General features: G+C 44.3%; 1 protein-coding gene across 1 annotated transcript in view; it reads left to right on the top strand.

Moving 5' to 3' along the window:
• PAPPA (pappalysin 1) overlaps window positions 1-26,513 on the top strand; it is a 195,133-nt gene that overhangs the window by 48,275 nt on the left and 120,345 nt on the right. Inside the window, exons 3-6 of the mRNA XM_054393420.1 lie at window positions 7,999-8,144; window positions 13,672-13,965; window positions 17,919-18,111; window positions 25,570-25,691. Coding sequence (XP_054249395.1) covers window positions 7,999-8,144; window positions 13,672-13,965; window positions 17,919-18,111; window positions 25,570-25,691 — 755 coding nt within the window. The remainder of the gene's footprint in view (window positions 1-7,998; window positions 8,145-13,671; window positions 13,966-17,918; window positions 18,112-25,569; window positions 25,692-26,513) is intronic.

A 26,513-nucleotide genomic window follows, 5' to 3' on the forward strand; every position in this document is an offset into this window, starting at 1 on the left:
GGTCCCTTCCAATCCAAACCGTTCTGTCATTCTGTGATGAAAGAGGGGTCTCTGGTATAAGAAGCAGACAGCCAAGCCTGGGAGGATAAAGGGAGAGAGGGAACAAATGATTTTGTGTACATTAGCAGCCACTCCAAACTTCTGCCAAGAGCTCAGACAGAGCATGTTTGACATTTGAAAATTTTTACATCATCTTTTCCCCATTCTTGTTCCCTGAGCCTCTGCTCTTTCTTATCCTGGCCAGAACCAGCAGCAAAACTGCCGAGAAAAAAAATAAATATCTGTTTTCACTGTATTTCTGAATCTCAGCCCAGGTTTGTGAGGGATTTGGCAAGGATTTGCAAACCTTTGAGAGAATCTGTGTGGAGATCTGAGGAAACCCGCCTCCCTCCTTAAAAAAGCAAGTTGTGTTGGCCAGAAATTGGGCAAAAATTGGTCGTTTCAACTGAGGTTTCCTTTGAGATTTTGGATTTGAACCTGAAGCTGCACTTTGAGAATCAAATTTTGCTCTGACTAACTCTAGATTTACACTGGAGCAAATACATCACAGTCAGTGCTGATACTTGTAAGCAAGCCATTGAGAACAGAAGTTGGCTCAAAGTACAAGCTCACATGGACCAAACCAAAAGAGGACCCAGAGCTGAGTTTGGAGGAATCCAACCATAAGCTTTATTCCAACCTGTTGCTGTCAATCAGCCTGTTAAGTAGATATTTCATTTACAACATCCAGAAGTTACCTATGAGGAATTGTATGAACTAAAGCTTAATCATTTATTAGAGGTCTTTTATTATAAGGTCAGATAGGGCTGAGCAAGTCTGTGCCATTAGGGTTCTAAGGATGAGAAGACTGATTTTTGGAACTTGATAGCAAATTTCCTTTATGCATGGAGTGAGTTTTTTCCTTGCAGTCCTATAGATTTGTAGTGCAAAGTGTTACAGGAGAAATGTGCTTGTTTCTGGGACTGCCCTGCTGGGAAGCCAGCATTTCAGAGCAAATGGAATGAAACCGAGGACTTGACAGTTGTAAGAATTCTCTGTGTTAGACCAAGGAGCTGCTCTTTGTCTGTGTTGCAGAATAAAGAAGCCCTAAACTTAAAGGTTTCTCATATTGCACACAGTAAAATTCTTCTCTTTCTAGAATGTGATTTCTTTATGGTGGGGTGAGTAAAGCCTGAGTCACTAACATAATGGTAGAATTAATTTAGTTTGGAAAGGAGGGCACCCTAGGACCAAAGAACACCCAGGCTTTTGTAGCCATGTGGCATTTTATTTTGTAAGATATGTTGCTTAGGGTTGGTTTTATCTGCAGAACTGGCCACTGATGTAAAAAGACCTTGTCCAGCTTAAACCAGCTACCCTGAATGTGTTAGTGCTACAGAGCCCAGCACAGGCTGCCAAACCTACCCAGGAAGCTGGGTTTATATTTGCACAGTTCTCCTCAGTGTCTTTTCTTGGACCCTTATCATTAGTATTTTTTTGGCCAAAACTTTTCTCCTCTCTTGTAACAGGAGATCAGATTTGGGGGCTGAAGAGGACATTTTGCTGAAGTGAATAAACCAAAATTCTTTCCAAGCTGCCAAGCCTGCATGTGCTGACAGTGCTCACAATTTATGCTTGTGGACATGACCCAGTGACTGCCTGGTTTGGATGCAGTCAGAACTGCAGTTACACATTTGGATTTCAGTGTGAACACAGGCAGTGATCTGGATCTAAATTGGGACCTGAAGCCTTTCACTTGTAATATTCTGGCTCCGCTCTATTTCAGGCTCTGTCCCAATCACTGAAAGATTTATACCTTTATCAATAAATTATCATGACTTTTACTACACTGACACCAGTGTCTTAAATTAACACTAAACTAAATGTAGACGAGGCACACTTCCTGCTGCACATGATTTATGGCAATCCATCTGAGATGAGGAGCAGAATTAAATTTGCCAAGTGAAGGCAGATCTTCAACATCAGGTCAGACAGAAATTTTACAGCAAGTTCACTGCTAAGTAGGGTTTGTAGGTTGCCTTTTTTATTTGGGTTTTTGAGAGGCCTGTAGTGCTTTAGGCAGGAAAAAAAAAAAAGTTAGAAATGTTTGTAGGTCTGAAATCTCTGCTGTGTACTTTATGTCAGATTGGAGGTGATAGACAGGACAAATGTAGCAGTTACATGGCACTGATAAGCTCTCAGCTTGAGATGTCTGTCCTCTTTTGATGACCTGACTTTGAGAAAGATATGGAGAGCACAGATGAGAGCATCAGGAGTGACCAGAGGTCTTAAAAAAGTATAACCAAAGGGGACTGGCTGAAGAAATAAGGTGGGTTCAGCCTTAAAATGAAATGGTTTACAGGAGATATAATAAGCTTTCAAATAAGTAATAGGTTTGGTAAAGCAAAACATATAATCCCCTGGCCCAGGGGATTGCACAACAATTTGCACATCTGCTACAACAAAAGAGATTCAGGCAGACCTTCAGAAAAACTTCCTGCCCCTAAAGGTATTGAAATGTGGGCTGCAGGGTTCTGGGACAGTAGCAGAGTCCTTGTCATGTGTGGTTTGAAATATGAGTTAGATAAAAGTTTACTTGATGTGACATGAGGAGATGCTCCTGCTTTGGGGTGAAGGGCCAGCAGTGATGGCCTCTGGGCATCCTTTCCTTTCCAGGAATGTTTTTCTGTCCCCCTATGCCAGAAGACAAAAGACAGCTTATATGCTGGCATCAGCACTGCATCTCCAAAAGGAAAGGTCTGTGTCCAACTACCCAGGACTGAGAAATCACAGGGGATAAAGCTAAATTACTCTTATGCACATCTGACAAATGGCCCCATTTCAAGGTCAGCTTCCAGTGCTGTTGAGAGCATGGCTCTTACCATTTTCTTCAGGTAGAACATCATTGTAGTGGGCATGGTGGTGTTGGGTTGATGATTGGATTTGATGATCTTAGAAGTCTTTTCCAGCCTTAATGATTCTATGATTCTGTGATTTGTCTCAGATCTGTTTCTATTGTTCACTGTGGCTATTGAAAATCTCTAGGTGAACACTGCACCATAAAACCTTGGGTCCCCCATATTGGTTGAACAAATGGGGCAGATGGTTGTTTGGTGACTGTCCACATACTGACTGCTGCTCTAATGAGTTGCTGTCAACCCTGGGGCCAAGATCAGAGCTGGAGGGGGACAAAAGGAACATGGTGGAGACACATCAGCCACATCACGTTGGGAACCACACCTGGATCTGTCATAGGCTGCCTGTGAGTGTTGCCAGTGCAATCCAGGGAAGCTTTCTCTCTGTCTCCTAAACTGTGTACTATGGATTAGGCTGGTCTGACAGCTTCCTGGGAGCACCAAATGATAGCAGAGACAGGGAGTCTCGTGAAGGAGAGTGATGTACTGGGTCCTATGATTCCAGCAGATTTCTTCTGTCCTGCCACATGCTGGTAAAGGACAGGACACTGTATGTCAAGAGATAAACAGCAGACTTGGAGGCTGACTCCCCATTGCAGAAGATGCTGGTGGTTTGGGTTTTTTTTTTCTGTTTTGCATTTTGAGTGATGAAATTCAGTGCCTTTTAATCCTAACAGACTGATCAGGCAGTTGGAGCCCACACTCCACAATGAGCAGATAGCAGAGGTCCTGCTCAGTGTTGGGGTGGAGTCTTGCAAGCAATCCCTTAAGTACCCTGTTTGTTTTCTTGCTGTAAAGCGACACTTGTCTTTGAAGGAAAAAAACAAAGTCAAATAGAGAATAACTCCAAGCAAACAGTAGAAAACATTTCCTAACAATAAGGGCTGGAAGGCTCCACATTCCTTGCAAAAACAACCATGCCTGCAAGAGGTTGCACCCCAGCCGTGTTAGGGAAACTTGGGAAAGCCACCCTCTGACCTGGCAGAAAGTGGGGGAAGAAGACTTTCCAACCCTGCTACAAAGCTGCTTGATTCTAGCCATCAGGGCTAGATTTAACACGATTAAACCTGGTATCAGCCTAGTTTAAAAGCCATTGTTAAATATGTTTGTAGCTAAGTAGCAGAGACTGGTGGCTGGATATAGATTTGGAGCTGAGGGCCAACAGAAGGGAGCTCCTCACGGTGGTCCCCATGGGCAGGTGGAGCTGCTGGCTGAGGGGTTCACCTCAGTGCCCAAGCTAAGTCCTGCTGCAGTGAGGCTGCAGTCCAAATGGACAGGAAATGGCTTGACAGAGGAGACAGGCAGGGGGATAATGGCTGGTGTGACTGATGGGGCAGGCTGTGTGGTGAGCCAGGCAGTGGCGAGACACTGCTGGATGAGCTGAAGACTCCATTAGGTTGAAACTGAAGCACCGTATGGGATATGTATTACTGCCTGGGGTCTGGGGCTTGCTGGCTGAGGGCAAGCTGCTGCACACTGCAGTTTCAGAGGGCTACTTACACTGTGGTGGAGGGAAAAAAACATCCAAAGCTGTGCTTTGGACAAGTGAGTCGATGAAAAGATCTGGGTGGGAATGTGCACATTGTCTGATATGATTTGGTGTCCCAAATGGCCTTAAACAGCCCATAGAATTTCTATGTCTAAAACAGATTCCAGCAGAGGAGACCTTTTATGATGCACTAATAGCCTCATTAGGCTTTCTCGAGCAAGGCACGCTCACAGAATCGTATGTTTTTTCCATTACAGGAATTACACATGTTTTGTTGTGCTTTGGGTTTTGTTTTGTTTTCCACATAGACTTGCCCTGACAGTTCCCCCATTCAGGTTTATGTTGGAGGTACCATCTCGAGCCAATGAATTTTATGAAATATGTTGCTGGCACTCATGGAGAGATGCATAAAGGAAATATTCTAATGACAGTTGGAAAGGCTTTGATCCCTTTCCAGGACTGCACTCATGTCTTTGAAATGCGAGTTTGGCAGTGCTGGAAAGGCTGGGCTCTTTGGCTCTCTTTGGCATGAGCCCATGTGGCAGACATTATGTCCTCTATCAGGGGACCCACATAACCTTGAGAAGTGTAAGCAATGCTCGTGGATTGTGTTGGGTCAGATAGTCTGGGCTGATAACAAAGCAGCCGCAGCAGCAGGGGGGAGTCAGCCCAGTCCAGCGCAATAACTGAAAACTATTTTGACCTGGTAACTGTTGGGTCTGCTGCCTGCGGCTACGTCGTTGGACATGAACTGCAAAAGTAGTTAATTTATGCCTCCTTGAGTGTAGGAATGTGGTGATGATGGATAGAGATGGGAGGTTATTAGAAACATGGGGAGGAAGGAGAGGATGGAATTCCAGCTTCGTGTTTTTATCTCTTACACACACACACACACAGAGGCTGGATCCTTTGCATACATACTCTTGGCTGCCTTGCATGTGTGCAGAGTCCAAAGCCCTGGTTCCACTCGCAGCTCTCCTCATGCACGCACATGCAGGCACATGCTCACACGCTTGCAAGGGATCTGCCTGAGCTAATGCTGGAGCATGTTTATGTGCTGGGGGTTGCTGACTGCTCTTAGCGAGGGGTTTGCAGTTGCTTCCTCCCAAGCACAATCTGTTTACACTCCTCCTGCACAGACCCTTTGCTGAAAATCCTCTTAGCATTCTGTCCTGACACCGTTTCATCCCTGAGGTTCTTTCCAACAGTGTTCTGTGGTTCTGCTCATTCACAGACTTCCATTGGCTTGCAGAGAAGCAGTGGTCAGGGAGCTGCTAGAAACCCAAGTCCAACTGACTTTGTATGGTGCGTTTATGTAAGAGATGAGTTCAGTCTGGGTGATGCACTGACATCACTGGCCACTTAGTTAAACGCTGTCTGCTCTGGATGCTGTCTGCAGAAACCATCCCTGCACGGAGCAGCCCTAGGTGCTGCTGCACACAGCCTTGTGGAAGTGAGAGAGCAGTGTGGCCGTGCACTGAGGATATAAACGGGGACTGGAGTGTGTAAACAATCAGCACAGGGGCAGCTGAGAATGAAGAAATATTAGTTTAGATTATTTGCAAACATAAGAGTAAGGATACAAATGGTGTTCTCAGGAGGGGAGTTTGAGTGTAGTACCTCCTACAGTCCAGAGTCAACAGCCAGTCTCAGTCCAGACAGTGGCCTTCCTCCCCTTCCTGCTGGGATGCAAACACTACTCTACTTAAGAGGTGCATGATGCTTCTGTTTCTGTCCTTTTCTCTCTTGCACGAGGTATCACACCACTCCCACTTGCCTTCTTACACTTTTCCTCACTGTTTTTTTCCTGATGCTGCCACACGTGTCCACATACACGTTGTGCCCTTCACAGGCACACGTCCTCCATCCCATGTTCCTCCATTGCACTTACACTTCCATTTGGAAATGCACAAGAGCTCTGACATGTAATCTCAAGCTGTTGCTCGTGGACATGTGTAAGTGTGAGCTCATGTTTGGAAAAGATGTTTTTGAATGCACAAATACCTTGGAAATATACTGTGCACACCCTCAGAACATTGGACAGATGCATGCAGAACAAGCTTGAGGAGCTAAGGGGATGTTCTATGTATTTTCCATAGATGTGTTGGGAACAGTGGAGAGATGAGAAATGTGTAAAGGGTCACAGTGCTGACCTGTCCTTCAGGATGTCATCCACATTTGATTGGAAGATAAACACTGTATGGAATGGAAACATACCCTTCCACTGGTGTCCCCAAAGAGCACATCTTCCTCCATGAGTCAGCGAGGGCCTGGGGACACCCAGCCATGAACTATTTTGGAGGCAATGACTTCAGCAAGTGGCAGGGGAAGCTATTGTGGAAATATGAATGTGTTTTCCATTGGGGAGTCCTCCAGGGAAGGACAGAAAGATCTTGGTGCTGAGCCAGCTCCCCTATTTTTTCTTTACCCTTCTGGGAACAAAAGCCTTGCAAACTATGCAAGGAACCCTGCTTAGTGAATGTGATTGCATTTGGTTTGTGAGAGCTACGTGAGCCCAGTGCATACCCATACACATATGGAGAGGGAGACTTAAGAAGCAGGAATCAACCTGCTCAAGTCCATCATGGTTTGCTTTCCTTATGAACTAGTCAACCATGCTTGACTCAGTGTGATCTCCCTGCTGTTTTCACCTGTCAAGTGAAGGCAGGACCACTTATCTGTACTTTAGATCTTGTGTTAGCACAACACTTCATTATCAAAAGACAATATGAGCTAGAAATAGAGAACCAATAGGTTTACTCCTCTGCTTCACTTGCTCTAGTTTTTCTCTAAGTATTAGCATCACAGTGCCATCGAAAACCATGTGGCACCATGGTCTACAAATAGCTCCTGAGTTGCAGTGTTGACAAAGTCTAAAAGAGTGCAAAAAGTGCTTCCAGTGACCAGCAAGCTTAAGGGATTGGCTTTGCTTCCCTGCAAGGAGATTGCTCTGAAGGCTCCAGACATACCAAAAGCCAAGAAGTGCTGCTCACCTAGGGTGGAGAACTAAGAAGCCTTGGGAATTCATGTCATGATATGATACCTCTCTTGCAAGGAGATCACTTGGCACAGCTTTGCTTGCTGAAAACAGCAATTCCCAACCAACCACCCTATGTCAGGTTTCAGTGGCGAACATCTCAACACAAGTGGTTGCCACTGGTGCTAAAGGAGTCACTCTGCAAGCTGTTGTTAGTTCTTGGGCTAGCCTGAAGATGTGAAACTTGTTATTGTGAAGGAAAATTGAAAGAAACCATAATAAACAGCTCAGAAGAAATGTGCAAGGTAACTGCTGGCATAAAAAGATTTACTGACCATAATACCTGCTTAATTACATTCATAATGAACAGATTCCTATACTTATCTTAGGAATGGGGACAGCTTTATGTATTTACCTTGGATTTTGTGGCCTTAGTTACTCAATGGCCTGAAGTTCTTAGATGAGATTCACCACATGAATGCAAAGTAATTGATGTTTGGGAGTGAGTTTTGAAAATATTTCAGGTGATTGATACAGAGGGTATGATGAGATCTCTGCCTCGATTGTGTCACTTCTTCAATGCTTTGCTGCTTTTTATGTCACCTTCTGGACAAATGAATGCTTTACTTTTCCTGCAGAGCATACTTGGATGTCAACGAACTGAAGAACATACTCAAACTGGATGGATCCACACACCTCAACATCTTCTTTGCCAATTCCTCTGAGGAAGAGCTGGCTGGAGTGGCAACTTGGCCCTGGGACAAGGAAGCCTTGATGCATCTAGGTGAGTGATAAAGATGTTTCTTCTGTGTAAAGCATTCTTCTGAGAGGCTAAGAAGGAAAGACAAATATGCGTTAAGCTCTGTTCTGATTTCTTATCATTCCTCTAATATATAGTCAGGGGAAAAAAAGTATTTCACGATTCCCAGATACTGGCTCACAACCAGGAAAATATTAGGTTATAAACCCAAAGCATATTATGGTATTTGTAGATGATGTCAAGCTGAAAGTATTTCACCTTTTAAGTGAAGCTACTTTACAGGGCAATCACTCCATGGGAGCACTTTGTGAAGAAGGCTGGGGGGATAGGTGGGGGGATGCTAGACAGGAGTGAATTTTTAACCTTAGCCTGTTACATTCTGATCCTTAGTTTGTTAACTGGTAAGTACTCAATTAATTTTCCTCACAAAATGTAGTTAAAGTTTGTTGTTATTTTTCTCTGCCAATGTGCAAAAGAGCAAACTGCTGAGAGATTGTATTTCTCGTGTTCATTTGAGTGGAACTGGAAAGAGTTCACTACCCTGCAGATTGCCCTGCATGTTTCATAACTAGGTTGCTGAGTATTGCTGCTGGAACCCAAGGATCCAGGCAAAGCTGTTCAGCCTCCCAGATGACTCATTGCCCTGACACCTGCAGTGCCACTGGACTTCTGTTCCTTGCAAAATGTCAGATGAACCTCAGAAGGTTCAGAAGGCACCCGCTGAGTCTGTATATACTTCTCTTAACTGCACAAACCTCTCTTGAGCTGCAAGCCTCATCTAGTCATCTTATAAGAGCAGAGCTCCTCAGAAGTTTTCCAGATATTTCTCCAGCTTGTTCAGATCTTCCTAGGCTGGAAGTGAAGTCTAGACTCAGCCAAGTTCAGTCTTTCTGCAAGGCTGTATCAGCCAGTTTTTATATAACTCAAGCCCACATTGAGCAAAATAAAACAAAACAAAACAAAAAAGACATGGTAAATGCAAACCTGGACGAGGAGAGCAAAATATGGTGTTTATTACTCTGAAAAGCATGCTACAAGAGCTGAGCTACACCCTGAGCCATCAGTCAGGGAGGCTCTTCCACATCCAAAAATACATTACCCCTAGACTTACTGTTAGCATCTCTTTGTAGTCACCTGTCTCCATAGCTGGGAGAGGTTGCATGGTCACACCAAGCAGTTGAAGTGGCTGCCCTACTTCAGTTAGTAAATGTTTGATTGAAACATTTAGCTCTGCAGCTGCTCTGGAAGAAGTGTGATCAAACTTCCCTTCCCAAGGACCAGCACTGACATACATCCACTCTCCTGCTGAGCTAGGCTGGAAGTGAAGCCACTTCCAATCTGATTTGCTTCCAGCTCCATCTCTATGGGTTCCTGCTGGAAGCACCCAAAACAGGAGATGCTGTAAATGCCTGCCATGTTCCCCATGGCAACATCTTCTGGCAAAACCAAAGACAAATATTAACTCCAGCCTCAACCAACACCCTCACTGCTCTGATTTCTATCACTTTGTGCTACCACAGCCCCCTGCTCCTGCGCCAGTCCCTCAGTAACTCTGCTTCTGATTGTATAACAGTGTGGGTTGCTGGTGGGAAACATTAGCTCAGATGCCACTGATGGAATGAAATAAGGCTGCACTACAGCCAGCTCTTCCCTGCAAGAGTATTTGCACAGCTCCCCTTGGTGTTGCCATGGGAGGGAGTAGAGAACAAGGGGAGAGCTGCAGAGCTCCAAGAAGAACCTTCTACAAGAGTGCTGGGGCTTGCCCAATGCCCTGATGAGTTCTTCTGTCACTTCATTAAGCTAATTGTCAACATCATGCCTAAGCAAAACAATTTAAATTCAGCTCCTACGGTGTATTGACAGAATCCATTAGCCAAAAAAAAAAAAAACCAACGATCTCAGGAGAAAAAAAATGCATTAGCCAAGGGTTTAAAGTTGACTTACAGTGGAAAGAAAAGTAAAAATAAATAAATAAAGGTAATAATTTCCTGTCATAATAGCCCTCCCAGACCTGTGCTTGGTCTGTAAGAATTCATCTTTAATCTTTTTTACTCTCTTCTATAAATCCAATATGTACTTAATAAAAAATATGAAATATGTCCTGTGGTGCAGATCTAAAGGCTGGGATAGAGATTGTCTGGGTGAGGGAGTTTATCTTTTCTGTAAAACTGCAATTGATTTAGGTTCCTGACAGCTGTGAAAAATATAAATTTTCAACAAAGGCAAAAATAAAATTTCCCTCTCCAGCTGCCTCAGGGCTGTCCAATGCCAGAACCATTTACCCTTTATTTTGAAGGCATGTCCTGCTGAGGAATTTCACAAATATTTCTGCCATTGGGGAAAAAAAAAAAAAAAAAGAGAGAGGAAAGAAAAAAAACAACTCTGGAATTATCTTTGAGAAAAAGACACCCACACAATACAGCAGAGTCCTGTCTGGTGGAGACCCAGGTCTTCACCTGGGCAGAGACCAAGCACCAGAGCCTGTATTAGGGGAGAAGGGGATACAGGGAACAAGGGGGTTGCAGAGGCTGTGTACTGGCAGGTCTGCTGCACACGATGAGTTGGGATTTTGGAGAGCTAGTGTAAGGAGCAGTGCAGTGCTGTGGGAAGGATGGGTAAATCTTCCATGTGGAATAGAAAGCATGGTGTTGCAGTGTGACTGATTTTATTCAATCCTTTGTACCTGGGCTTCCTGGGGAGGTGGTGAAGTCACCATCCCTGGATGTGTTTAACAAAAGACTGGATGTGGCACTTAGTGCCATGGTTTACTTGCTTAGCTGGTGTTGGGTGATAGGTTGAACTTGATGGTCTCAAAGGTCTTTCCCAACCTGGTTAATTCTGTGATTCTGTGTATTTAAATTTTCAGTTCTTTTTTTTTTTTTTTTTTTTATTTGTACATCTCCATGTGGCTCTGCCATGTGTGTACAGTCACACATGCCCATGCACAAAGGCAAAGTCTTCTCTCTGTTCGTGTTTCTGCATGTGTCCTTGCAGGACATCCAGAGTGGTTCCTCCTCTCTCTTCAGTACTGAGAACACTTCAGCTGGAACACTATGTTTGCACTCTGTTCTTGGAGGGAAACGTGAGACAACTGAGGAAACCAAAGGAGAACATCAGTCAGGGAGGTCTAGAGAATGGATTGAGCTACAGAAATTTTAATGGATTACAGTTATTCAGAGTGAAGGAAAAGAGCCTAGAGTAGGGATGATGACAGTCTCATAAAAGCTGATGAAATGGGAGGAGAATCTTCTGTTCTTCATATCCATGTGAGGCAGGACTTGAAGACATGAACTTAAATGGCCAAAAACAGTTTAGCTCCTACAGTGTATTGACAGAATCCATTAGCCTATGGGTGCTGAAATTGATGGCTGGAGCAGTCATGGTGTGAGGGGCTGGAAAGAGATGTTAGGCCAATATGTGTGAGAGGTGGTCCAGCATTGTTTGAGAGTGGAATTTAGGTGACCTCTTAAGATCTTCTTGGTCTTATTTTCCTCTAATTCCATGGCTGTTGCAACCAAGTCTCCAGGCAGATGAGAAGAAAGGAAGAAAATGCCTGTGGTACATCAGAACCCAGTGATCTCATCTTCCCTGCTCTACCATCACTGATAAAGCTCCTCCTGCCAAAACCTTTTCTCTCCTCATTGTCACTAAATTATTAGTGTACCAAGATTTATCTTCCTGTCATAACTGTTACAAAGCAGCCTCCTGTTCTCATGGTAGGCAGCATACACAAACAGTTCTAAATAAAAGGCTTGGAAAAGTTGAGGTCAACCAGCTACATAAAGAAAATACGAAGCATATCATAAATCCAGAGGCACATCTTGCTGAGCTAAAAAAATAATTCTCACGATTAATTCAATATACTGTAAAGCCCCATTAATTTACCATTGGCTTATCTACACATTCCATAATTCACAGAATCACAGAATCACAGGAACATTCAGGTTGGAAAAGATCCTCAGGACCACCAAGTCCAACCCTACTCTACAAGGTTCACCCCTAAACCATATCCCCAATCACCACATGCAAACCACCTTCAAACTCATCCAGGGTTGGTGGCTCAACCACCTCCCTGGGCAGCACATTCCAATGCCTGACCACTCTTTCCATGGAAAATATCCTTCCCAGTGTCCAGTCCAAACCTACCCAGTTGCAGCTGGAGGCTGTTCCCTCTTATTCTATCGCTAATTACCTGTGAGAAGAGACCAGCACCAACCTCTCCACAATGTCCCTTCAGGTAGTTGTACAACAACAACAACAACAACAACATAACAAAAGTCACCATTGGTTTTTCTCTGTGCACGTTTAACCACCTTGCAGTTCTTTTAGGATTAGCATGTTCCAGGATTTCATGGTTGTGACACATTAGACTTGTGCATAGCTGTCAGTGGCCTGTGCAGTTCAGATCAAATTGGGCTCGACTACAAATCTGAGCAGGGCATGGTTCTGGCAGTTAATTCAAAGCTGTATGACCCAAGCACACCTCAAAAAACTGTCCCAGCCTTGGGTGTATTCTCTTGTCTTTTTCCAGCTGTTAGTTTGCAAATATTGGTACAACCTGCTGCAGTGTTTAGGGCATTTCAGAAGTTATTTGGGTTCCAATATGCCTTTACCCTGTGGAATAATATACAGAGTGTGCCCCAGATATGTTTTAGTTGAGTCTTGGTATCAAACACATTGCTTATACTTATCTGGGCAGAATCATTCTTTTTAAGCACATCAAATTATTGAAATTTAATATTATGAAGTTACTGCATGTAGGGATTTTAACAAAGCAACCAAACTGAGGACAATCAGTTGAAAGACCAGTTTATAGAGTTGTAGAATCATAGAATTGTTTGGGTCGGAAAATACCTCCTAGATCATTGAGTCCAACCATGGACCTAAAACCATCATGGCCATTGAACCATGTCCCAAAGTGCCATGTCTTTTGGACACCTTCAGGGATGGTAACTCTTATCACCAACCTGGGCAGCCTGTTCCAATGCCTGACCACTCTTAAAGCAAATAAAGTTTACCTAATCTCCATCCTCAAACTCCCGTGGCACAATTTCAGGCAATTTCCTTTCACCTATCACTGGATACTAGTGAGAAGAGACCAACCCCACCTCACTCCAACCTCCTTTCAGGGAATTGTAGGTCTCCCCTCAGCCTCCTTTTTCCAGGACTAAACAACCCCAGTTCCCTCAGCTGCTACTCACCAGCCCTGTTCTCCAGACCCTTCGCCAGCTTTGTTGCCCCTCTCCAGACTCACTCCAGACCCTTAATGTAGTGAGGGCCCCAGAATTGAACCCAGTATTCAAGATGCAATTGTCATTGTGGTTTTAGTTTAGAATGTTGGGCTTTGTTCCATGATTCCTCACCTCAGAGCCCCAGATTAAGGGTGAGATTAAAGTGGGCTGTGCTCTGCCTCTGAGCAGGCAATGTGCTGACTGTGCAAAGAGCAGTCTATGCTGTAGATGATCCGGTGAACTGCCAGTACATCTGCCCTTAGGGTTGTCTTCCCTTCCCATTCTTTTGCTGTTGAAGCTATTCTCTTTTGCCCTTGCAGGTGGCATTGTGCTGAATCCCTCCTTCTATGGAATCCCTGGCCACACACACACGATGATCCATGAAATCGGGCACAGCCTGGGGCTCTACCACGTCTTCCGGGGAATCTCAGAGATCCTCTCCTGCAGCGATCCGTGCATGGAGACAGAGCCCTCCTTTGAGACTGGGGATCTCTGCAGTGACACCAACCCTGCCCCTAAGCACAAGCTGTGTGGGGATCCTGGACCTGGCAATGACACCTGTGGCTTTCACACTTTCCTCAACACGCCATTCAGTAACTTCATGAGCTATGCAGGTACTTGGGTTCCCTTGGTTTGCTGGTGGTGTCTGTGGTTGGGCAAGAGCAAAGAACAGCAGCATTACCTCTCATTTCCACACAATTCCATGTGGGGCTTTATGCTGACATGCATGTCCTTTGCTCTAGGAAAAGGCTTGACTAGGAATCAAACTTGCTGGCTTCAGGAATCCCTTCCAGTTCTCTCATTCCTTTTTCCCAGTCTTCTTCAGCTTTACAGAGTTTCATGTGAAGACCAGGCAGAAGGTTTGGGGGAGGGAAGAAATGAGATAAGCATTAAGAATACATGCTTCTAAAGGCACTACAGCAAATTTGACACCCTATTTCCCTGGAATCTGGATGCCTGAGGTCTTTGACAAAAAGTTTAGGAATTGTTTAGCCTCTCCCAAGGAGATATTGAATATCAGATGCATATTGATACCACCAAGGCTGTGGAATCAGCTTGTGACAGGCAGACATCAGAGGAGACACTGCTCATGCCTCCAGGTGCCCACTCAAATTCCATGGTTATTGTTTGATTTGCTGTCACTGTCATTCAGCTAGAATCACATCTGAGTTTCATCATCAGGGTGTGAACACTGGGACAGCCCCTGGATCAAGATTGCTCTCCTGGTCAGAGACTGGCCAGTACTGTGCTGAAAGTGCAACTATGAAAGCTCCACATCAGCGTGGTTATACCACCCCTCCAAGAGGTATAAGATGCTTAAGCAGGGGTGCTGCTTCATGGCACACCTTGCAATAGAGCCTAACACAAAGAAGGTGTGAACTCCTATGACCCTTGCCCATTATTGTGAGAGCAGGGTGAGGTCCTTGCTGCACCCCTGGCAGTTCAAGGAGAAGTTGAAGGATCCTCTAGTATTTCCCAGAAAGAACAAGGGATAGCTTGGCTGGTATTTCCCCTTATTTTGGGTCACAGGGTCTAGCCGTGGTGAAGGTCTGGGACAGAGTATCTGACAGCATCAACAGCATTTTAAAGGTGACCAGTATACTTCCAGCCACTGAAGGGCACCTCTCTTCTCCAGGCTGAAACACAGACTACCCACTCCAGAGGTCGTAGGAGTGCTTGTTCTGTAATAAAACTGGAGAGGAGCAAAGTGTTTAATGGCATCTAGGGCACAGATTGAAATGATTCATAACAGAAATGATTTGTGGCAGAAATGATTTATAACAGAAATGCTTGTATGCCCTTAGTGGCACTAGCTAAAAACCATGCTTAGTTTTCTCTTTATTTTTCTGTTTGTTTAGAGGGTGTCTTCAGGGACAAACAGACACACACTGAGTCAGCTCCTCAGTGTGTCATGCACTCTTGGTGTGTGTGGTAGGGCAGCATCTTACTGCCTGATGCAGCCTCCTGGTAGCCACACAAATCAGGCAGTGCCACTTCAGGTGACAACATCCCTTACTTGTGACTGTGTGAGGAGGGGTGGAGCATGCCTGTTGCAGAATGCTGAGGTCTTTTCTTCCAAAGAGAACTTGCCTTGCCAATTCTCTGGAGAGCTGAGGTGGAGGGACAGACCACAGAGATACCCCTTTGCTCTTGGGAGCTACAGATGTGTTGGTGTTCTGAACAGAAAGCTTTTTTTTTTTTCTTTTTCCCCCTCTTGAAAAATTAAGTGAAGCGACATGATAGGCATCTCTAGAGCTCATGCATGATTCTGTTTGCTTTTCTGTTGTTGCCAGTGGAATAAAAATATATCAAGATATCAAATTGCTGTCGAAATACCTTTGAAACACCTAGGTTGAGGTCATGCAGCTTTAAACATTGCCTGCCTTTCCTTTCTGTTTTGCTGCTTGGATACTACAGCTTGATCATACTGTGTTTTTCTGTCTCTGACTAATGTCCATCTGTCCAGTTGCCCTCTGCTCTGTTGCAAAGCACTGACTGAAAGCATAACTTTTCTTTCCCTGAAACAACAAGTTACAATGTCCAGACAATCTAGAAGTGTGAGGAATTGGACTTGTAAATTATTTTTACAAGTCCAAATAGCTGTGGTGTTCCCAAATAAAAAGATAAGTTAGTCTTTTGGAGGATCTTGGTGAAATCAGCAGGAATTCTGCCCCTGAATTCTGTTGGAATAATCAGCCCAGCAGAGTCTCTTGAATTTCCCTAATTGTTGCTTCGTCTGGGGAGTTTGAACCTTTCTTGAAATGGAGTGATCAGTGAAATACCTTTTCCCCTCGCCTCTCCTCCCTTCCCCTCCCCCAGGACACAGCCTGTGCTGATGTTTAAACAGATTGAAAATGCAGGTCATCCTTCTCCTGTGCCATTGTCTCACTGTTTTGTCCTATATATATTTTATTGTTCCTTTATGATGGCTATTAAAGGCCTTTGTCTCCTTCTGGGCTTCCGTGAAGGATATTTATGGCTTTTACAGCTTGCTCAGGGACTGACCATGGATAATTATTGAGGAAATCCAGAGATGTCCTATTGCAGCAGCTTTTTGCATACCCACGGGGATTTGTAGATATTTTCAAGCGGGTGGTGTCTATCTGCTGTGCATATTTGATGAGGAGAGGGTCACTGCTCGGTGGAATTAGGAGAGACACAGGAGAAGATGCAAACTGACGTGTCCCTACTGTGGTAGGGCTGTATTTGGGGCTGTAATTTGAGCCAGGATCCCAACCGAAGCTGTCTCCTTTCGCTTGCATCTTAGAGAAGATGTGGTAAGGTTTTAAATTAGCCAGCAAATTCACACTTCTCATGCTTTTTCGTTCCTCTTGAGTTCCACAGGGCATGGACTTGAAGACATCAGAGCATCTAGTAACGCTCTTGCAATATTGAACTGCCAACTTACACGCAGGCAAGCAACAGTCTGAGCAGCCTTCGGTGACCTGCATCTTCCCAGAAAAATGTATTACTTGACCTGTGCAAAGCTGTCATTGTTGTTTGTATGGCAGCAATGTGCAGAGGTCCCATCTGGGACTGAGCTTTCCAGGGCTGGGAACTCTGCAGGCACATGTGAAAAAACGCTCTGTCTCTTCAAGAGCTTTTCATTTGATGGGAAGAGTACCAGAAAAATGGTTAAAGTGCTAACATCGAGTTCTTCTTTTCTGGCTGACTTTGCATAATGTATTTATTCCTTCTGTGATCTGCACAATAGAGAAGTAGTCATTTTCCACTTCTTCAGGGCATAGTAGTCGTAAAGTTATATGGTGTTCAGAGGGCACTAGATGTGTGCTTGTTGCCAAATCATGGTTGAGGAAAACAGATGAAATGAGAGATGGATGTTTATGGGAAACTGTCCAGCAATTTTTATTTTCTCCATTTTGAATGAAAATGAAATTTGAAGTATCAAAAATGTTTATGAAAATTTGAGAAAGGGGTTAGAGCCCCCATAGTGGTGATGGGAGAGATTTTTAACAGAAAAACATTTACATTTTTAATCAGAATCTTTTTAATGATTTATCAGAACATTTTTATTTGTTCTTTAGAATATTTAAGAACTTGAGGAAAATGATGTCTTTTTAAAATTCTGTGCTCTTTTAATCTGAGAAATCTGTCAAAGACAGTTTGCATGAATCTCAGTTGGTGCTTTATTCAAACACTTGCTGTCCTTTCCCTTCTGCCCCCTCTCAGAGATACTCCTTTAGGCATGAAAGTCTTTTAAGCCCAGCGGTCCACCGGTAGCCCCAGTCCTGACCAGAAGGTGCTGCCCTGAGGCTTTCTGTTTCTTCACCTGCATGTGTCTTTGTCTTATGCAGAGGTGATCTCTAGATGCTTTGTGTGTATCCTGGACCAGAGAAAAGGAACCTTTACTGATGTATTTTTTACTTTTGTTTTATTTCCCTTGCCTCTACAAGTGATGACTGCACGAATTTGTTCACAGGCCATTAATTTCTGAGTGCTGCCTATCCCAGCCCTGACAAGAAGCTGCCATTCATTGGGTCATAGTTCTCTCTCTCGCTCCACCTTACCTCTTGTGTGGTTAATATGTCTTCTGTTTCAATTGCAGATGATGACTGCACCAACTCCTTCACACCCAACCAGGTGGCCAGGATGCATTGCTACTTGGACCTGGTCTATCAGAGCTGGCAGCCCATGAAGAAACCAGCTCCTGTTGCAATTGCTCCCCAGATCGTAGCTCGGACCTCCACCTCTGTCACCCTGGAGTGGTTTCCACCCATTGATGGCCACTTCTTTGAAAGGTGATCATGTGCTGCTCTGTACTTTTGCACTGAGTGGAAAGGTTGGGGGGGAGGTGGGGAGAGTGGGAACAGGGGGACGACCCAGGACCCACTCCAGGAGCACAGCTTTATCATGTGCTGTGCTCAGTCTGGATTAAGGCTCTTTCCTAAATTGGTTCATACTGAGGAGGTTATTGATCTGTTTTCTGCTCTTCCTTTCTCAGCCTGTAGTACTCAGTTGAGGGCCATTGATTTGCCATGTAAAGGGCAAATCTTTTTCCATATGTTATGGGAAGAATTTTCAATCAAAGATTCTGGTCCTGTGGTTTCTGCTGTTACTACAGCTCACAGATACCTGTGGCTTTCACCTCTGCCTGCACATTTACCCCCTCCTCCTCTTGCATGTTTGGAAGGACAAAGTGAATTTTCTTTCTACACTCATAGCAATGCACAATGCTCATGGGCAGTGGCATCTCACAGGACAAACAAGTGGTACAGCCAGGGAGAGGGACAGATGCTGCCTCCTTCCCTGAGCTGCAGGTCTGAGATGAGAATTGAGCAAGGCAGAGTCAAAGACCTAAACACATGTGAGTGTTATCTTGCTACACCTTGAGTAGAGCACGTAGGTCAGAGTGTGTGTGTGTCTGGTAGGCAGGCAGCAATGTGGTATCAATGATGAAAAATTAAATGAATGTAATGCTCTGCACAAGAGTTGCACCACATTGCAACTCATAGCTGCCCCAGGATGACCTGAGCAACTCTTACACAGCACTTGGATAAGCTTGGAAGAGAACTTAAATGATTGACCTTCTCACATTACCATTAGCTCACCTTCCCTGTTTGCACTTCTTCTCCACTCTTTGCATTGTTATTTTATAGAGAACAAACTCAGTGTGTCCTTCAGGACTGAAGCAGTGTGTATCACAGGAGGCCGAATTTACAAGCATATTAGCACCCAAAGAGCTGCCTCAGCACTGCTGCTGTGTTCAGTGAGAGCACCTTGAAAGCCACTGCCTCTGTCAGGGATGAAACTCCTTCCAGCACTGCTAGGACACCGTGGCCATTCCTGTGGCCAGCTTGCACTTTGTCTGAATAGGCAGATAGCTGTTATGTTCTGCCCAGATGAGATTTTCCACCTTTATTGTAGATTAATATGGGCAGGGCAATCAAATCATATTAAGAGTTGATAAAGAGAGGTCTTATCCTCTGAAGAGCATTTGCTCTAATTTCAATTTTACAACTGAATCCTTTCATTTCCTATGTGTGAAAAGGACTTACGTAGAGTTTGAAAACGAATTCAGAATATTTTTTTTAGGCCATAATAATTTTTAGGTAAATTAAGTTTCTCCAATTTAATTTAGGTTTCAGAAGATACTTATAGTGGCTTAAATAAATACCATCTGCCTCTTAAAACACACCAATTCAGAGTTAATTGTTATGTAACCAAAGATGTCTTTATTACATATTTCTCATAACTCAATCAATATGTTCTTAATAACCCCTAGTTAGTTGCTTCTTAAATAACATACAGTGGATAGCCTGCTAAATCTAAAATTTCATAACAGAGTTATCATATGTTAAATAAATAGTGACTTTCTAGGGGGAAAAAAATCCTTTGGGTTTTCAAATCCCTGTGCTCAACACTACTGAAGAGGTTTAAAGAGGCAGCCCCAAATACTTTCAGTCCAGTTCCTTGTTAATGTGAGATTTCCAGTGCTAACAGATTATAGAATCATAGAATAGTAGAGGTTGGAAGGGAACTCTGGAAATCACTGAGTCCAACTCCCTGCCAAAGCAAGATCACCTGGGGCAGGTCACACAGAAATGTGTTCAGGGGGATTTAGAATCTCTCCAAAGAAGCAGACTTCACAACTTCTCTGGGGGGGCAGCACCCTCACAGCAAAGAAGTTTCTCATCCTGTTCAGATGGAACCTCCTCAGTTCCAGTTTGTGCCTGTTGCCCCTCATCTATCACAGGGTACCACTAGAAAGAATCTGGCCCATCCTTTAGCTGTTAATCAACAATGAGAAGATCCCCTCTCAGTCTTCTCCAGGTCTCTCAGCCTTTCCTCATCAAACAAATATTCCAGTTCCTTCATATCCCTGTAGCTCTCTGATGGACTCTAGTATATCCCTGCTTCTCTCAAACTAGGGAGTCCAGAACTGGACACAGGACTCCATCTGTGGTCTCATCCGGGCAGAGTAGAGTGGGAGGAGAACCTCCCCTGACCTACTGGCCACATACTCTTTTTAATGCACCTCAGGACACTGTTGGCTTTCTTGGCCACAAGGCACAGAAATGTTGCTGTGACCATTTAAATATGCCATTGAGATATATAAATAATCCTGTCTAAAAACATGCCCAAATTTTTGATGTATTAATCAAAATGATGGTGATTAATCCTGGATTATCAGGTGTGATGAACTTCCAGTGCTGATGTGTCCAGCACTGCTGGGTTAGAGATCCCTGCCTGTATCAATTTGGAAAATTGGGTCACGGTGCAAGACAAGTAGGAGGTAAAATTGGCCAAGTATAATCTTATCTGTGTGTGGGAATACTGTAAATCTTTGCAGATATTTTTACACAAAGTGCACACCATGGCCCAAATTTTACTTGCCTCTCTTGAATGAATAAACTCATTCACTTCAATGGCACTATTCATGGAAAAAAACAGAAGACTGATACTCAGCTGCTGAGTGCCTTGGGCCTGGTTTCTAACGTGCAGAGGCCCTTTCCATGCTGTTTTGACAGTGTAAAAGGGCCTTAAAAGGATAAATGAGTCTGGCTACATTAGCAAGTATTGTGGCCCAATATAAGTAGATCTCTAGTGCAAAACAGTTGTTAATGAAGACCTGACGTCAACACTGGAAGTGGTTCCAGCTCAGCTTAAGCCTGGCTCCACGGCATCAGCAGTTGGAGCACATTAGGTGTGGTCCTGCAGCACACCTCTACTCTGGTTTCAGACAAAACTGGGTCCACCTTCCATGCTCCAGAACTGCTCCAAGTGCTGCAAATAGGGAGGATGAAGAGTTTCACTTCAAAACTCACTCCTGGTCCAAATTACACTGTTACTGTAGCCACCACACTCAGTGTAGCTCACGGTCCTTTTATGTCCCTTTTCTTCTCTAGAGCTGTGCACAGGCAGTGACCTCTGCTTAATGAAAGCTGGGAAGGGAAAATTCAGCCTTGTGTTTAGAAATGTAGTGCTGGACCAGCTCTGTCTGTGAATAAGGTCCTGACAGGTTTGCAGTGAAAGGGAGAGGAAGCACGGAACTAAAGACCATGTGCATTTTCCCTGCTTAGACAAAACCCTGTCACAGGTGCCACAGTACTAGGTGCTGTTAGCTTTAGACTCTCTATCCTCTGCCCAAATGCTGGACTGTGATGATAAATGCATGGTTGCAGTTCTAGGAATTACATGATGAACTATGTGCATCTGAGGACAGAGAGTAATGATAATTCATAGTTCTGGTAAATTTGGGGTTGGCTCTTCTGTGTCCTCATGCCTTGGTAAGAGCAGCTATGTGAGCTGTGCACAGAAGTAAAATCTGCTTGCTGACAGACCCTCCTTAGCTGTTCAGGGTGTTTATGATGTCTGTTCTACTACTCTAGTCATTTACCTACAGGTAAATTTGCCAGTGTGTGTTTGACCCTAAATCCAGCAGCTGGTTGGGCTTCTAAAACACCTCTAGTAATCAAATCCATCAAGAACCAGCATTTCTTCTTGTAGCTACTCCACACGGGATCGGAACACTTCCCATTCTCCATCCTCCCATTAAAAAAGGCATGAAAAACATTGGCGTGCACCTGTGATAATATGTAATAATAAAGTAATAACAGAGCCAACAAAACAAGTGAAAACAAGTGAGAAGAAGAAAACTCTGTTCATTTCCTGATGGCACCTACCAGATGCATTCATCTGCTGTCACTGAGCATCCATTCAGGCACCTCCTGTTTGATATGCATGGGCTGGATGTAAACAGTTATTGTAACAGTGCTCGGCAGCAAATCCTGCTTGGACAGAGAACCTTGACTTCATCTGCACTTCGAAGTTTTCATTGAGGTGACTGCATTAATTTCCATGAATCTGATGCTATCTCATTCTTAGCAAGCAAATATTTTGGTCAGTGGTGTCCCAGATCTAGATGGCTGGGCTTGATAGTGTCTGCCTTAAGGCTTGCTGGAAAGTTTCAGTGCCTTGGAGGGGAGAGCACCAGTTCTGAATTTCAAGTAAGCAGGTCCAATTTAGTCTGCAAACAAGCACTCCAAGCTGAAAGGAACGGCAGATTTTTGCTAGATTTGAACTGCTCACTGAACTGGTGCTGGCCCTGGAGAGACTTGTCTGGTTTTCACTAGCAGTCTTTAGATTTTGAGTCCACTTCACTGCAATATCATGCTGTAGGAATGAATTCCTCCTGCGCTCCGAGCTTCATAAGCTGGAATTTCCCCAGTACTTGGCTTATTAGAAAACAGCAAAGTCTAGATTTTTCCATTAGCATACACTTTAGGGAGTCATGTGCACCGGTGTATAAGGTGTCAGATAGGCTATCATTCCTAATTAGTAGTGTTTTGAACTCATTTATGCTCATTTTGTCTCAATGTCAGTGGCTGCATAAGGTGTAAGGATCTGGCTCAGACTTTCACAAGCCTCTAAATGCGATTCCAGAATTAGTTTTGACATTCATGGCTGTTTGTAGGATTCAAGAGTCTGCAGACCAAAAACTCAAACCCAGGAGTCATCCCCTGTGTAACTCCTTTCAGCCAGTGGAGTTACATCAGGGTTGAGTTTGGCTCCCAAACTGGAAAAGTAAAAAGAGAAAGTTTGCTCATAGCCTTTCCCACATGATGCTCCTTGTGATTTCTCTCTTACCTCCAAGTCCTTGCTGGTAAAAGGAAATGTTTGTCCATAAGCCTTACAGTTTTTTCCACCATGGCAGCCTGTGATGAAATTGTATAGCTGCTAATTTGAGTAAAAAGCAGTCCTAATTGTGGAAACTTGGCTTTCGAAGCCCTGTCCTCATCCAGGACCAAGCACTAATGCAGGAGTCTCTTTGTAGAGAAACTGAAAGATTATTATTGCAGGGACTTCCATCCTGACTGCTGGTGGATGTGTCTGAAAAACAGCAGCACTATAATAATTCTACATTTTGATTCCTTAGTCCCTTTTATCCTGGATTCTTGACATTTTTTGCATACATTATTTAGGCAAGCTCAGTTAGACCCATAAACCACTGCTGAATGAACAGCTGAGAGAGGGAACAGGGAGGCAGTGACATACCAATAGTGCAGGTGGGTGAAGTGAGACAAAGAGAAGTTATTCACATCACGCCCAAATTGGCTCATTACGACTGTTACAGACTGTGCACAGCAGAGGAGGGTACCTTTGCCTCCCTCTTCTTTATTCTACCCCATTGCCACATGTTACTCTTCAAATGTTTTCAGCAGGTGCATCCCTTTCTGCACTCTGTGAGTTCAGTCATTTACCCCTCTTTGCAGGGCTGGCTGTGAGCCATCTTGAAATGGAGACAAGTTTTACCTCTGATTTCATTCCAAGTCCCCCCTGTTGACAATCTCTGCTTCCACCTAATTAAGCCAACAGAAAGTTGAGTTTCAAATAGATCCCTGTCAGCAAATAGGAGATGCTAAGCTGTGGAGCAGCTGAGTGTGTGCCATCCCTCCCAGCACAGGGAAAGGAGATCTCCTAGCCTGGGACAGCTCTGAGTGTAAATTTATGATCCTAGTGTTCTTGCTGAGGATCCAAAATAACTTCTGCCTGAGGATTCCATAACGCAATGGGAGATGGTTAGAATTTGCAGAGCTGATTATAATAATTGATGACTCAATCCATACTTACATGGGTAGCTTAGAGAGTGTACTGTGTTACATACAAACTGTTGGCCTAGAACTTTCCTCCTTTCCTAAGTGCATTTAATCATCAAGATAATTATTTTTTTTCCTTTCATTTTGGGTGGGCAGCTTTCCTTAAAGCAGAACAATGACTCCTGAATATTAAGCAACTTACTGGGATGAATAACCACACATTCAGGGTCATACAGGGTTCCAGATTTTGTGACCCACAAAACACAGGGCTGAACTGTGTTGCATCCTCAGCTGATATAGATCAGCTTAATGTTATGGAAGACTAAACAGAGTTACTTCAGTCTACACCAGCTTAAACCCTGATCTCGTGAGTGAGTGTATTAGCAAAAATAGTTGTGAGTCAGTGTTTACCTGGGTTTTCCTGTTCAGCTGCTTCTGCTGATGGGACTTTATTGATATGGCTGCTATTAGATGTGTTGTGTAAGTGAAGTAATGTTGATACTGGGCAGGGAAGTGCCTTTCATAATGCCATGTCATGCCATCTAATGGTGTGGAGCCATAACGTGTTCCAGTTCAGAGGGAGCCATCCACTGGTGCCAGAGCATTAGCATCTCAAATCCATTTTCCCTGACAAAAAGGATTAAGAGCATGTTCTGTTCTGTGTGTGTTCATAACACAGAATCGTGGGAGAAATTTGGCTCTGAGCGTACCTGAGGGTTCCTCAGCTTCCTGCTTTAAGCCTTAGTGTCTCTGAATGTCTGACTCCAGGAAGGACATTGAGGTGCTGGAGTGTGTCCAGAGAAAGGCAGCCAAGGTGGTGAAGGGTCTAGAGCATGAGTTTGTGAGGAGCATCTGAGGGAACTGTGTTTGTCTAGCCTAGAGAAGAGGAGGCTCAGGGTAGACCTTCTTGTTCTACAGCTCCCTGAAAGGATGTTGGACCCAGGTGGGGGTCAGTCTCCTCTCCCAAGGAGTAAGTGACAGGACAAAAGGAAAGATCATCAAGTTGCAACTGAATAAGTTTAGGTTGGACATAAGGAATAATTTCTTCCCCAACCCACCCCTTTTCCAGGCTTATAATGATCTGGGCTGTGATACACCTCCAAAAGCAAGTCCTTAGCTATCTTTAGCAAAGCTGTTCTCTGTAGAGCAGCTCTGTCTGATGTTCTCAGAGCCTGGGACTTTACCCTCTCCTCTAATCACCAGTAAGCCCAAGGCTTTCACATGCTGAAGATACTACAAGTTCAAGCAATAAATCCATAGTGGAAGCAGAAATAGATCTGAAATCTCCGGAGGACAGTTTCTTTGCTCTACCTACTAAGCCACACGTATTTTCTTTTGTCAGAGTTTTGATCCATTTGTAGTGTAGAGAGAAAAAAAAAAAAAAGAAAAAAATAGGAGAGAAAGAAGATAGAGCTGAGCATGATTTCAGAGGTCACTGTTGCTTTGTGTTGGATGGTGGACACATAGATGCTGTCTACACAGCCTGGTAGCTCAAACATGCAGAAGGTCGGCATCAGAAACCACTCTTGTCAAATGCCTTGAGAAAAGAGGGTTAAGTGGTACTGAATTCTAAGTCTTATTGCTTTTAATACAGTTGAATAAACAGCTCATTCAGCTGTTACTAAGTTGGTGTGTTTTCCTGTTTTCCTGGCCTCCTAGAGAAGTGGGATCAGCATGTGATCTGTGTGCGGAAGGAAGAGTCCTGGTGCAGTATGCCTTCAGCGCCTCATCTCCCATGCCCTGCGATCCCTCAGGGCACTGGAGCCCACGGGAAGCAGAAGGTGAGTCACAGGGCTGGGGACAAAGATACAGTGTGGGAGAAGACAGGCTGAGACAGCTGGACTTGTTCAGTCTGGAGAAGAGAAGGCTCTGGGGATACCTTCTGGTGACCGTTCAGCACTTAAAAGGGCTGGTTTGGGAACAGACTTTTTAGCAGGGACTGTTGTGACAGGAGAAGGGGTGATGGTTTGAAACTAGGAGAGTATTCAGAATAGATATTAAGAAGACATTTTTTAGACAGAGGGTGGTGAGATACAGGCCCAGGTTGCCCAGAGAGGTGGTAGATGCCCTATCTCTGGAACCATTCCAAGTCAGGTTGTTTGGAGCTCTGAGCAACCTTCTCCAGTTGCAGGTGTCCCTGCACACTGCAGGGATGTTGGACTAGATGGCCTTTAAAGCTTCCTTCCCACCCAAACCAGTCTGTGATTCTATGATAAGATGGGCCAGAGCAGAAGGAGACACACAAGGACAGTTGGAAACCCTGTAGGAGCGACTGATTGTGCCTGTGTGTATCGTGACCAGAACTGGAGGACAGATGCATACACTGTGCCTTGAAGCAATGCCACTGGTTGAAGTACCTGTGCTGCCCCTGTGTCCTGACCCTGCCCCTGAATTAGCTGAATTCTGAGAGCTGAACCTGAAGTTCAGAAAGCAGCAGAGTGCCAAGAAATGCTGACCATTCACATCTGCCAGATGAATTCTTCAGGGGAGCTGTTTACTCCTTACCCTAGAGCTCCACAAGTGAAGAACTGCATGTTATTTATTCGGCCCTGATTTCTGCTGCCTTTGCTTGCACTGAGTAGCAGTGGGTTGCACCAACAGGC

This window comes from Indicator indicator, chromosome 28, assembly GCF_027791375.1.
Source record: "Indicator indicator isolate 239-I01 chromosome 28, UM_Iind_1.1, whole genome shotgun sequence".
Taxonomy (NCBI): domain Eukaryota; kingdom Metazoa; phylum Chordata; class Aves; order Piciformes; family Indicatoridae; genus Indicator; species Indicator indicator.